Source organism: Engystomops pustulosus, chromosome 9 (assembly GCF_040894005.1).
Source record: "Engystomops pustulosus chromosome 9, aEngPut4.maternal, whole genome shotgun sequence".
NCBI classification, from domain to species: domain Eukaryota; kingdom Metazoa; phylum Chordata; class Amphibia; order Anura; family Leptodactylidae; genus Engystomops; species Engystomops pustulosus.
The window spans coordinates 1,991,424-2,006,553 of NC_092419.1; the positions used below are offsets into that span (position 1 = coordinate 1,991,424).

The following is a 15,130-nucleotide window of genomic DNA, read 5'->3' on the forward strand; positions in this document are numbered from 1 at the left end:
GTGCTGTCCCCTGAGCGCCTCTGCGGCGTCCGTGCTGTCCCCTGAGCGCCTCTGCGGCGTCCGTGCTGTCCCCTGAGCGCCTCTGCGGCGTCCGTGCTGTCCCCTGAGCGCCTCTGCGGCGTCCGTGCTGTCCCCTGAGCGCCTCTGCGGCGTCCGTGCTGTCCCCTGAGCGCCTCTGCGGCGTCCGTGCTGTCCCCTGAGCGCCTCTGCGGCGTCCGTGCTGTCCCCTGAGCGCCTCTGCGGCGTCCGTGCTGTCCCCTGAGCGCCTCTGCGGCGTCCGTGCTGTCCCCTGAGCGCCTCTGCGGCGTCCGTGCTGTCCCCTGAGCGCCTCTGCGGCGTCCGTGCTGTCCCCTGAGCGCCTCTGCGGCGTCCGTGCTGTCCCCTGAGCGCCTCTGCGGCGTCCGTGCTGTCCCCTGAGCGCCTCTGCGGCGTCCGTGCTGTCCCCTGAGCGCCTCTGCGGCGTCCGTGCTGTCCCCTGAGCGCCTCTGCGGCGTCCGTGCTGTCCCCTGAGCGCCTCTGCGGCGTCCGTGCTGTCCCCTGAGCGCCTCTGCGGCGTCCGTGCTGTCCCCTGAGCGCCTCTGCCCCCTCTGTTTACTCGTCTGTCATCCGTGCTTCGCCTCGTTGGAGACTTGGATTCGGGTGGTGAATAGTTTCTGTCGGCAGAGATTACTGGATCCGCTACAGTCCGTGGTGCAGCGCGTGTTCTCTGCGTCCGGCCTGGAAGCTGTGGTCGTATTAACTCTTTATGAACCAGAATTAATCTTATTAACCGCAATGTGCTATGATTTATACCACAAGATTTTGGCTTCTCCCACTGCTTTAGGGGTTGTGTCCTCACACTGCTGTGCTCTTGGCTCTCTGCTTTGCACTGCACCACCTCTCTGATCTAAGTGTATGCTGTACTATGGAACCGGAAGCCTGCTCCTGCACCAGTCCTGCCCTCTGCAGGGAGCCGAGAGCACAGCTGTGGGGGGGCAGGCCTTCCCCGCTGCAGGGAGCCGAGGGCACAGCTGTGGGAGGGTGAGCCTGTCTGCTGCGGGGAGCCGAGAGCACAGCTGTGGGAGGGCGAGCCTGTCTGCTGCGGGGAGCCGAGAGCACAGCTGTGGGAGGGCGAGCCTGTCTGCTGCGGGGAGCCGAGAGCACAGCTGTGGGAGGGCGAGCCTGTCTGCTGCGGGGAGCCGAGAGCGCAGCTGGGGGAGGGCGAGCCTGTCCGCTGCGGGGAGCCGAGAGCGCAGCTGGGGGAGGGCGAGCCTGTCCGCTGCGGGGAGCCGAGGGCGCAGCTGGGGGAGGGCGAGCCTGTCCGCTGCGGGGAGCCGAGGGCGCAGCTGGGGGAGGGCGAGCCTGTCCGCTGCGGGGAGCCGAGGGCGCAGCTGGGGGAGGGCGAGCCTGTCCGCTGCGGGGAGCCGAGGGCGCAGCTGGGGGAGGGCGAGCCTGTCCGCTGCGGGGAGCCGAGGGCGCAGCTGGGGGAGGGCGAGCCTGTCCGCTGCGGGGAGCCGAGGGCGCAGCTGGGGGAGGGCGAGCCTGTCCGCTGCGGGGAGCCGAGGGCGCAGCTGGGGGAGGGCGAGCCTGTCCGCTGCGGGGAGCCGAGGGCGCAGCTGGGGGAGGGCGAGCCTGTCCGCTGCGGGGAGCCGAGGGCGAGCCTGTCCGCTGCGGGGAGCCGAGGGCGCAGCTGGGGGAGGGCGAGCCTGTCCGCTGCGGGGAGCCGAGGGCGCAGCTGGGGGAGGGCGAGCCTGTCCGCTGCGGGGAGCCGAGGGCGCAGCTGAGGGCGCGTGATCAGCTGTGATTGTCGCCGTGTCTGACCCGCGAGGGGTTACTGATCCCTACGTGTGCTACATGGAGACGAGCGGCGGCTGTAGCAATGGGCTCCGCCAACAGTCGTCCTGCATTCTCGCTCTCCGGCGTTTTGTGTCCCGATCTCTACACGGAGTCTACGGACCCCAACAACCAATCACACGGCTCCCGCTGTCACCCCCCCCCCCCCCCTTGCACCCCAATGTCCTGACACAAGGCAATGTCTGAGACCTCACACGCCCTCAGGGGCTCCATAATGACCCGGAGCCCCTTAGGCTCATTTACGTAATTGTAAAGGGGCGCACACCAGGATGTCAGTGCTTGGTTTACAGTCCCTCATCCTGGTAAATGTCCTGTGGGGGATATACTCCGAGAGCTTCTGTGTGATGACCTGTGCTCCCCCTGATCTGCTGATGATCCTGAGGCCGATGTTCTTAAAGGGATTGTCCGTCTCAGGACGCGATTATTGTAGAACTTTCCTCCAGGTGATGAATCATTTCCTTCCATCGCCTCCGTGTTGTTACTTCTGTAACGTGAGAAGCTCAGAGCTTCCTGATCCCTATGCAAATGTGCAGGCGCCCTCCCTCTGATCTGACCCCCCCCCCCCCCCCCCACCTGTGCTGTCACCCGCAGCAGCAGTCAGGGCATCTGCTGGGCAGCGTGGGGTGACACTGGTCTCCTGGCTCCGCCCTGCTGACACATTCCTCATGATTTGTGTGATCCCAGGGAATCTGCTCCTTACTGGATACCTCAGCCTCACTAATATCTCACAATCCTCAGCGCCGGCTCCTCCCTCCTATAATAATTTACATGTCAGATCTAAAAATATCCCTAGGACTCGCCCAACACTGACCCCGCTCACACAGTGATGTCACAGGAGAGAGATAATACACACAGTGATGTCACAGTACAGGGATAATACACACAGTGATGTCACAGTACAGGGATAATACACACAGCGATGTCACAGTACAGAGATAATACACACAGTGATGTCACAGGAGAGAGATAATACACACAGTGATGTCACAGTACAGGGATAATACACGCAGTGATGTCACAGTACAGGGATAATACACACAGTGATGTCACAGTACAGGGATAATACACACAGTGATGTCACAGTACAGGTATAATACACACAGCGATGTCACAGTACAGGGATAATACACACAGCGATGTCACAGTACAGGGATAATACACACAGTGATGTCACAGTACAGAGATAATACACACAGTGATGTCACAGTACAGGGATAATACACACAGTGATGTCACAGTACAGGGATAATACACACAGCGATGTCACAGTACAGAGATAATACACACAGCGATGTCACAGTACAGGGATAATACACACAGCGATGTCACAGTACAGGGATAATACACACAGCGATGTCACAGTACAGGGATAATACACACAGCGATGTCACAGTACAGGGATAATACACACAGTGATGTCACAGTACAGGGATAATACACACAGTGATGTCACAGTACAGGGATAATACACACAGCGATGTCACAGTACAGGGATATTACACACAGCGATGTCACAGTACAGAGATAATACACACAGCGATGTCACAGTACAGGGATAATACACACAGCGATGTCACAGTACAGGGATAATACACACAGCGATGTCACAGTACAGGGATAATACACACAGCGATGTCACAGTACAGGGATAATACACACAGTAATGTCACAGTACAGGCATAATACACACAGTGATGTCACAGTACAGGGATAATACACACAGTGATGTCACAGTACAGGGATAATACACACAGTAATGTCACAGTACAGGATAATACACACAGTGATGTCACAGTACAGGGATAATACACACAGCGATGTCACAGTACAGAGATAATACACACAGTGATGTCACAGTACAGGGATAACACACACAGCGATGTCACAGTACAGGGGTAATACACGCAGCGATGTCACAGCACAGGGGTAATACACGCAGCGATGTCACAGCACAGGGATAATACACACAGCGATGTCACAGTACAGGGGTAATGCACACAGCGATGTCACAGTACAGGGGTAATGCACACAGCGATGTCACAGTACAGGGGTAATGCACACAGCGATGTCACAGTACAGGATAATACACACAGCGATGTCACAGTACAGAGATAATACACAGTGATGTCACAGTACAGGGGTAATACACACAGCGATGTCACAGTACAGGGATAATACACACAGCGATGTCACAGTACAGGGATAATACACAGTGATGTCACAGTACAGAGATAATACACACAGCGATGTCACAGTACAGGGATAATGCACACAGCGATGTCACAGTACAGGGGTAATGCACACAGCGATGTCACAGTACAGGATAATACACACAGCGATGTCACAGTACAGGGATAATACACACAGCGATGTCACAGTACAGGGATAATACACACAGCGATGTCACAGCACAGGGATAATACACACAGCGATGTCACAGTACAGGGATAATACACACAGCGATGTCACAGTACAGGGATAATACACAGTGATGTCACAGTACAGGGATAATACACACATCGATGTCACAGTACAGGGATAATACACACAGCGATGTCACAGTACAGGGATAATACACAGTGATGTCACAGTACAGAGATAATACACACAGCGATGTCACAGTACAGGGATAATACACACAGCGATGTCACAGTACAGAGATAATACACACAGCGATGTCACAGTACAGGATAATACACACAGCGATGTCACAGTACAGGGATAATACACACAGTGATGTCACAGTACAGGGATAATACACACAGCGATGTCACAGTACAGGATAATACACACAGTGATGTCACAGTACAGGGATAATACACACAGTGATGTCACAGTACAGGGATAATACACACAGCGATGTCACAGCACAGGGATAATACACACAGCGATGTCACAGTACAGGGATAATACACACAGCGATGTCACAGTACAGGGATAATGCACACAGCGATGTCACAGCACAGGGGTAATGCACACAGCGATGTCACAGTACAGGATAATACACACAGCGATGTCACAGTACAGGATAATACACACAGCGATGTCACAGTACAGGGATAATACACACAGCGATGTCACAGTACAGGGATAATACACACAGCGATGTCACAGTACAGGGATAATACACACAGTGATGTCACAGTACAGGGATAATACACACAGTGATGTCACAGTACAGGGATAATACACACAGTGATGTCACAGTACAGGGATAATACACACAGTGATGTCACAGTACAGGGATAATACACACAGCGATGTCACAGTACAGGGATAATACACACAGCGATGTCACAGTACAGGGATAATACACACAGCGATGTCACAGTACAGGGATAATACACACAGCGATGTCACAGTACAGGGATAATACACACAGCGATGTCACAGTACAGGGGATAATACACACAGCGATGTCACAGTACAGGGATAATACACACAGCGATGTCACAGTACAGGGATAATACACACAGTGATGTCACAGTACAGAGATAATACACACAGTGATGTCACAGTACAGGGATAATACACACAGCGATGTCACAGTACAGAGATAATACACACAGCGATGTCACAGTACAGGGATAATACACACAGCGATGTCACAGTACAGGGATAATACACACAGCGATGTCACAGTACAGGGATAATACACAGTGATGTCACAGTACAGAGATAATACACACAGCGATGTCACAGTACAGGGATAATGCACACAGCGATGTCACAGTACAGGGGTAATGCACACAGCGATGTCACAGTACAGGATAATACACACAGCGATGTCACAGTACAGAGATAATACACACAGCGATGTCACAGTACAGGGATAATACACACAGCGATGTCACAGTACAGGGGATAATACACACAGCGATGTCACAGTACAGGGATAATACACACAGCGATGTCACAGTACAGGGATAATACACACAGCGATGTCACAGTACAGGGATAATACACACAGCGATGTCACAGTACAGGGGTAATGCACACAGCGATGTCACAGTACAGGATAATACACACAGCGATGTCACAGTACAGAGATAATACACACAGCGATGTCACAGTACAGGGATAATACACACAGCGATGTCACAGTACAGGGATAATGCACACAGCGATGTCACAGCACAGGGGTAATGCACACAGTGATGTCACAGTACAGAGATAATACACACAGTGATGTCACAGTACAGGGATAATACACACAGCGATGTCACAGTACAGGGATAATACACACAGCGATGTCACAGTACAGGGATAATACACACAGCGATGTCACAGTACAGGGATAATACACACAGCGATGTCACAGTACAGGGATAATACACACAGCGATGTCACAGTACAGGGATAATACACACAGTGATGTCACAGTACAGAGATAATACACACAGCGATGTCACAGTACAGGGATAATACACACAGCGATGTCACAGTACAGGGATAATACACACAGTGATGTCACAGTACAGGGATAATACACACAGCGATGTCACAGTACAGGGATAATACACACAGCGATGTCACAGTACAGGATAATACACACAGCGATGTCACAGTACAGAGATAATACACACAGTGATGTCACAGTACAGAGATAATACACAGTGATGTCACAGTACAGGGATAATACACACAGTGATGTCACAGTACAGGGATAATACACACAGCGATGTCACAGTACAGGGATAATACACACAGCGATGTCACAGTACAGGGATAATACACACAGCGATGTCACAGTACAGGGATAATACACACAGCGATGTCACAGTACAGGGATAATACACACAGAGATGTCACAGTACAGGGATAATACACACAGTGATGTCACAGTACAGGGATAATACACACAGAGATGTCACAGTACAGGGATAATACACACAGCGATGTCACAGTACAGGGATAATACACACAGCGATGTCACAGTACAGGGATAATACACACAGTGATGTCACAGTACAGGGATAATACACACAGTGATGTCACAGTACAGGGGATAATACACACAGTGATGTCACAGTACAGAGATAATACACACAGCGATGTCACAGTACAGGGATAATACACACAGCGATGTCACAGTACAGGGGATAATACACACAGTGATGTCACAGTACAGGGGATGTCATGTATATATACGGATTGTGCTGTATACCTGTATATACCGGTCTTTACAGTCCGCACCTGGAGGCAGCAGTTGGCGTTGCGATCGGTCGGTGGGCGGGGCGTGTGCATGTGTGGGCGGGGCTGGCACAGGTGTGGGGAGGGGCGTTGCCAGGTGTCCGCACGGATTCGGGACCGGGGACTCCAGTACAAGGAGGAGCGGGAAGATGGCGGAGGAGTACGGTAAGTGGCCGCCACTGATACTCACCTGCCTGATACCTACCGCAGCCCCACCCCGCCCGCATACACCTGCACCTGTATATATCACACACACACATCACCTGTATATATCACACACACATCACCTGTATATATCACACACATCACCTGTATATATCACACACACATCACCTGTATATATCACACACACATCACCTGTATATATCACACACACATCACCTGTATATATCACACACATCACCTGTATATATCACACACATCACCTGTATATATCACACACATCACCTGTATATATCACACACACACACATCACCTGTATATATCACACACACACATCACCTGTATATATCACACACACATCACCTGTATATATCACACACACACATCACCTGTATATATCACACACACATCACCTGTATATATCACACACACACACATCACCTGTATATATCACACACACATCACCTGTATATATCACACACACATCACCTGTATATATCACACACACACATCACCTGTATATATCACACACACATCACCTGTATATATCACACACACATCACCTGTATATATCACACACACACACATCACCTGTATATATCACACACACATCACCTGTATATATCACACACACACATCACCTGTATATATCACACACACACATCACCTGTATATATCACACACACATCACCTGTATATATCACACACACACACACATCACCTGTATATATCACACACACACACACATCACCTGTATATATCACACACACACATCACCTGTATATATCACACACACACATCACCTGTATATATCACACACACACACACATCACCTGTATATATCACACACACATCACCTGTATATATCACACACACATCACCTGTATATATCACACACACACACACATCACCTGTATATATCACACACACATCACCTGTATATATCACACACACACACACATCACCTGTATATATCACACACACACACACATCACCTGTATATATCACACACACACACACATCACCTGTATATATCACACACACACACATCACCTGTATATATCACACACACACACACATCACCTGTATATATCACACACACACACACATCACCTGTATATATCACACACACACACACATCACCTGTATATATCACACACACACACACATCACCTGTATATATCACACACACACACACATCACCTGTATATATCACACACACACACACATCACCTGTATATATCACACACACACACACATCACCTGTATATATCACACACACACACACACATCACCTGTATATATCACACACACACACACATCACCTGTATATATCACACACACACACACACATCACCTGTATATATCACACACACACACACATCACCTGTATATATCACACACACACACACACACATCACCTGTATATATCACACACACACACACATCACCTGTATATATCACACACACACACACATCACCTGTATATATCACACACACACACACATCACCTGTATATATCACACACACACACACACATCACCTGTATATATCACACACACACACACACATCACCTGTATATATCACACACACACACACACATCACCTGTATATATCACACACACACACACACGTCACCTGTATATATCACACACACACACGTCACCTGTATATATCACACACACACACATCACCTGTATATATCACACACGTCACCTGTATATATCACACGCACGCACACGTCACCTGTATATATCACACGCACGCACACGTCACCTGTATATATTCTGATCATGTCTTCTGGTGCCCGCTGCTCGTTGGTTTGCTGATTGTGGGGTCATCTCCCTGTGACCTCTCTGGTGACGTGTGACACCGGTTGTGTTTGTGCTTGGCGCTGCCCGTGTGCCCAAGGTAAATCCATCTGTGATTGCCCTGACGTGTGTGTGCCCGGTGCTCCAGCGGTGCCCTGGCGTGTGTGCGCCCGGTGCTCCAGCGGTGCCCTGGCGTGTGTGCGCCCGGTGCTCCAGCGGTGCCCTGGCGTGTGTGCGCCCGGTGCTCCAGCGGTGCCCTGGCGTGTGTGCGCCCGGTGCTCCAGCGGTGCCCTGACATGTGTGCGCCCGGTGCTCCAGCGCTGCCCTGACATGTGTGTGCGCCCGGTGCTCCAGCGCTGCCCTGACATGTGTGTGCGCCCGGTACTCCAGCGGTGCCCTGGCGTGTGTGCGCCCGGTGCTCCAGCGGTGCCCTGGCGTGTGTGCGCCCGGTGCTCCCGCTGTGCCCTGGCGTGCGTGCGCCCGGTGCTCCCGCTGTGCCCTGGCGTGCGTGCGCCCGGTGCTCCCGCGGTGCCCTGGCGTGCGTGTGCCCGGTGCCCTGACGTGCGTGTGCTCGGTGCCCTGGCGTGCGTGTGCCCGGTGCTCCAGCGTTGCCCTGGCGTGCGTGTGCCCGGTGCTCCAGCGTTGCCCTGGCGTGCGTGTGCCCGGTGCTCCAGCGTTGCCCTGGCGTGCGTGTGCCCGGTGCTCCAGCGTTGCCCTGGCGTGCGTGTGCCCGGTGCTCCAGCGTTGCCCTGGCGTGCGTGTGCCCGGTGCTCCAGCGTTGCCCTGGCGTGCGTGTGCCCGGTGCTCCAGCGTTGCCCTGGCGTGCGTGTGCCCGGTGCTCCAGCGGTGCCCTGGCGTGCGTGTGCCCGGTGCTCCAGCGGTGCCCTGACCCGTGTGCGCCCGGTGCTTCAGCAGGGCACCCTGTATGACCATAATTATTTCGGAGAGAGTTCTGCGCCTTCTAGGTTTCTATTTTGGGAGCTTCCACCACAATCTGCCAACACAAAACAACAACAACTCTCATCTTCCATGCACCTTGTATAACCAGTTCTACCTGCTCCCCCCATTAGAGAGGGTTCTATGTTATCCAGATCTCCCTGCCCCCCCCCCCCCCTCCAGAGATTTGGGATTGTGTTTCCTGTTACCTGAGTTCCCGTTGTTATTATTCTCTATGAGGAAGATGATGAATCCCTCGCAGTGACCAACAAGGGCCCAGAAGCTTCTACATAATGGGGGTTATAGATACTGTCTCCAACCATACACAACATCAGGGCAATGCTGGGAGTTGTAGTGCTGCTATGCCCCGAGACTAATTGCAGGCAGTTGCCATAGTAACAGTGCAGTATGCGCCGGGCTGGGGGTGACCCCCATAGTAACAGTGCAGTATGCGCCAGGCTGGGGGTGACCCCCATAGTAACAGTGCAGTATGCGCCAGGCTGGGGGTGACCCCCATAGTAACAGTGCAGTATGCGCCAGGCTGGGGGTGACCCCCATAGTAACAGTGCAGTATGCGCCAGGCTGGGGGTGACCCCCATAGTAACAGTGCAGTATGCGCCGGGCTGGGGGTGACCCCCATAGTAACAGTGCAGTATGCGCCGGGCTGGGGGTGACCCCCATAGTAACAGTGCAGTATGCGCCAGGCTGGGGGTGACCCCCATAGTAACAGTGCAGTATGCGCCAGGCTGGGGGTGACCCCCATAGTAACAGTGCAGTATGCGCCAGGCTGGGGGTGACCCCCATAGTAACAGTGCAGTATGCGCCAGGCTGGGGGTGACCCCCATAGTAACAGTGCAGTATGCGCCGGGCTGGGGGTGACCCCCATAGTAACAGTGCAGTATGCGCCGGGCTGGGGGTGACCCCCATAGTAACAGTGCAGTATGCGCCAGGCTGGGGGTGACCACTATAGTAACAGTGCAGTATGCGCCAGGCTGGGGGTGACCCCCATAGTAACAGTGCAGTATGCGCCAGGCTGGGGGTGACCCCCATAGTAACAGTGCAGTATGCGCCGGGCTGGGGGTGACCCCCATAGTAACAGTGCAGTAGACGCCAGGCTGGGGGTGACCCCCATAGTAACAGTGCAGTATGCGCCAGGCTGGGGGTGACCCCCATAGTAACAGTGCAGTATGCGCCAGGCTGGGGGTGACCCCCATAGTAACAGTGCAGTATGCGCCAGGCTGGGGGTGACCCCCATAGTAACAGTGCAGTATGCGCCGGGCTGGGGGTGACCCCCATAGTAACAGTGCAGTATGCGCCGGGCTGGGGGTGACCCCCATAGTAACAGTGCAGTATGCGCCAGGCTGGGGGTGACCACTATAGTAACAGTGCAGTATGCGCCAGGCTGGGGGTGACCCCCATAGTAACAGTGCAGTATGCGCCAGGCTGGGGGTGACCCCCATAGTAACAGTGCAGTATGCGCCAGGCTGGGGGTGACCCCCATAGTAACAGTGCAGTATGCGCCAGGCTGGGGGTGACCCCCGTAGTAACAGTGCAGTATGCGCCAGGCTGGGGGTGACCCCCGTAGTAACAGTGCAGTATGCGCCAGGCTGGGGGTGACCCCCATAGTAACAGTGCAGTATGCGCCGGGCTGGGGGTGACCCCTATAGTAACAGTGCAGTATGCGCCAGGCTGGGGGTGACCCCTATAGTAACAGTGCAGTATGCGCCAGGCTGGGGGTGACCCCTATAGTAACAGTGCAGTATGCGCCAGGCTGGGGGTGACCCCCATAGTAACAGTGCAGTATGCGCCGGGCTGGGGGTGACCCCTATAGTAACAGTGCAGTATGCGCCAGGCTGGGGGTGACCCCTATAGTAACAGTGCAGTATGCGCCAGGCTGGGGGTGACCCCCATAGTAACAGTGCAGTATGCGCCAGGCTGGGGGTGACCCCCATAGTAACAGTGCAGTATGCGCCAGGCTGGGGGTGACCCTCATAGTAACAGTGCAGTATGCGCCAGGCTGGGGGTGACCCCCATAGTAACAGTGCAGTATGCGCCAGGCTGGGGGTGACCCCCATAGTAACAGTGCAGTATGCGCCAGGCTGGGGGGTGACCCCCATAGTAACAGTGCAGTATGCGCCAGGCTGGGGGTGACCCCCATAGTAACAGTGCAGTATGCGCCAGGCTGGGGGTGACCCCCATAGTAACAGTGCAGTATGCGCCAGGCTGGGGGTGACCCCCATAGTAACAGTGCAGTATGCGCCGGGCTGGGGGTGACCCCCATAGTAACAGTGCAGTATGCGCCGGGCTGGGGGTGACCCCCATAGTAACAGTGCAGTATGCGCCGGGCTGGGGGTGACCCCCATAGTAACAGTGCAGTATGCGCCAGGCTGGGGGTGACCCCCATAGTAACAGTGCAGTATGCGCCAGGCTGGGGGGGACCCCCATAGTAACAGTGCAGTATGCGCCAGGCTGGGGGTGACCCCCGTAGTAACAGTGCAGTATGCGCCAGGCTGGGGGTGACCCCCGTAGTAACAGTGCAGTATGCGCCAGGCTGGGGGTGACCCCTATAGTAACAGTGCAGTATGCGCCAGGCTGGGGGTGACCCCTATAGTAACAGTGCAGTATGCGCCAGGCTGGGGGTGACCCCTATAGTAACAGTGCAGTATGCGCCAGGCTGGGGGTGACCCCTATAGTAACAGTGCAGTATGCGCCAGGCTGGGGGTGACCCCCATAGTCATGTACATTTTTAGTGCTCCTTTCTCTGCTACTTCCTGGTGCTGTGGTTATTCTAGACGCTTATTCAAATCTCTGCCGTAAACGCTGGGACGCAATTAACTCTTTCTCTGACTGTGGCTGTAGCCTCAGGGTGGGCCTCAGGGTGGGCCTCAGGGTGGGCCTCAGGGTGGCCTCTGGGTGACCTCTGCCCTGCACACGAGATCCTGCGACAGATGGTTCTGGTCCCACGTATAATGGTTCTGGTCCCCCGGAGCACTTTGCATATATATTAGTCTTTAGGCACCTGTTGACCCCCTAAAACAGGAGGCGAATTCTCCATTTAACCCCTTCTGGGCTCCACCTTTGGTCCCTGCAGGAAACGCGGATGATTTTTCTTGGTTAATGCGTCAACCATTTTTACGAGGCCGTTGTGCAGTAAAGTGACGGCTCTGGATTAATGTCTAACCCGGCGGCTGTGTCACCTCTCCGGGGCCCCGGGCTCCTCTAGTGTCACCTCTCCGGGCCCCGGGCTCCTCTAGTGTGGCCTCTCTCCGGGCCCCGGGCTCCTCTAGTGTGGCCTCTCTCCGGGCCCCGGGCTCCTCTAGTGTGGCCTCTCTCCGGGCCCCGGGCTCCTCTAGTGTGGCCTCTCTCCGGGCCCCGGGCTCCTCTAGTGTGGCCTCTCTCCGGGCCCCGGGCTCCTCTAGTGTGGCCTCTCTCCGGGCCCCGGGCTCCTCTAGTGTGGCCTCTCTCCGGGCCCCGGGCTCCTCTAGTGTGGCCTCTCTCCGGGCCCCGGGCTCCTCTAGTGTGGCCTCTCTCCGGGCCCCGGGCTCCTCTAGTGTGGCCTCTCTCCGGGCCCCGGGCTCCTCTAGTGTGTCACCCGGTGTCTATAGGTGACGAGGAATCTCTACGAGAGCCCGGATTTTCCTGTTTTGCATCTCTCAAAGCCTTAACCCCTTCATGTGCGGTCTCCTGACACGGACACTATCAGTGGGGGGTCCTGAGGGGCTCCTGGGGTGTATAATAGGAGGTCTCCTGACACGGACACTATCAGTGGGGGGGGGGTCCTGAGGGGCTCCTGGGGTGTATAATGGGAGGTCTCCTGACACGGACACTATCAGTGGGGGGTCCTGAGGGGCTCCTGGGGTGTGTAATGGGAGGTCTCCTGACACGGACACTATCAGTGGGGGGTCCTGAAGACTCCCCAGAGCCTTTCCTGAACATTTGGGGGTGACATTGGGCGGGACATGACGCCCTCCCCTGAGACTCGCCTCCGGTATTAGGGATTAGAGGTGCAAGTCCTGGGTCCTGGAGAGCGGTCCGATAATAGGAAGTAACGTTCATGGGACCAAACAGGGAATGATTAGGACTATAAAGCCCCTCGGCCGCCCCACAATCGGCTCCTGTGTCCCTTCTCATTGACGTTTAAAGGGAACCTGTCAGCACATCATCACATGTACAGCCAGTGACAGGTTCCTATAGAGCCCTAATAACTGACTGACCCCCTTCATCCACATAAGTTACCTTTTATTTTATATTCCCTGCATCACAGGGGGTGTGTCCTGCTAATCCGGCCCCTCCCATTTACTCCCCATGCCTTATGCCTCCTTACTATTCAGCAGTTCATGTCATGTGACCAGAGTGACATCATCTCAGGTCCTTCAGCCTCTTAACAATATCAAACTGTACCCCATGCATGTATCTGATCACATGAAGCCACAGCAGCCTCCATGGACGTCTACTCCTCCTCATCCTCCATGGAGGCTGCTGTGACTTCATGTAATCACATACACGGTGAGCTGTTTGCTATTGTTAGAAGGCTAAAGGACCCGCTATGATGTCACTGGTCACATGAATATAACGCAAGGCACCGTGTAAAATAATTGACACAATATTTGTACATGGAGCTTTATGTGTCTGTAGTTGTATATTAGCAGACGGTCCCTAAGTACAAGGAGGCAGCGCAGGGAGTCTTAGGCCTCAGGTGGCGACTAAAACTGCGCTTATTACAATCAGCTTCTGTGACCAACCTGAATGTCTTCTCAGAGATTGTAATTACTGAGGCCTAAAGCCAGAGGCAGCTCTGCCCCGAGATGAGAGAAAATGCGATGATTTGAGGAAATCCCGATTCTTGTAGGAAGATCAGAGTCTATTCCACATGCGGCAGTGGTCGCCCTCTGTATTACAGCTGCGCTGTGTGTCCTGGGTAGTGATCAGAGTCTATTCCACATGCGGCAGTGGTCGCCCTCTGTATTACGGCTGCACTGTGTGTCCTGGGTAGTGATCAGAGCCCCGGGGGCAGGCGGCAGTGGTCGCCCTCTGTATTACAGCTGCGCCGTGTGTCCTGGGTAGTGATCAGAGTCTATTCCACATGCGGCAGTGGTCGCCCTCTGTATTACAGCTGCGCCGTGTGTCCTGGGTAGTGATCAGTCTATTCTGCAGGCGGCAGTGGTCACCCTCTGTATTACAGCTGCGCTGTGTG

General features: G+C 54.1%; 1 protein-coding gene across 3 annotated transcripts in view; it reads left to right on the plus strand.

Annotated features, from left to right (window-relative positions):
• The first annotated feature begins 7,063 nt into the window (after nt 1-7,063).
• The window catches only part of SLC44A4 (solute carrier family 44 member 4), a 62,073-nt gene continuing 54,006 nt past the window's right edge, over nt 7,064-15,130 (plus strand). For 2 of the 3 annotated variants that reach the window (XM_072123052.1, XM_072123053.1), the window contains exon 1: nt 7,064-7,191. In XM_072123052.1, the coding sequence (XP_071979153.1) occupies nt 7,079-7,191 (113 nt within the window). In that variant the 5' untranslated portion in view covers nt 7,064-7,078. The remainder of the gene's footprint in view (nt 7,192-15,130) is intronic. The other variant, XM_072123055.1, reaches the window with a different exon arrangement.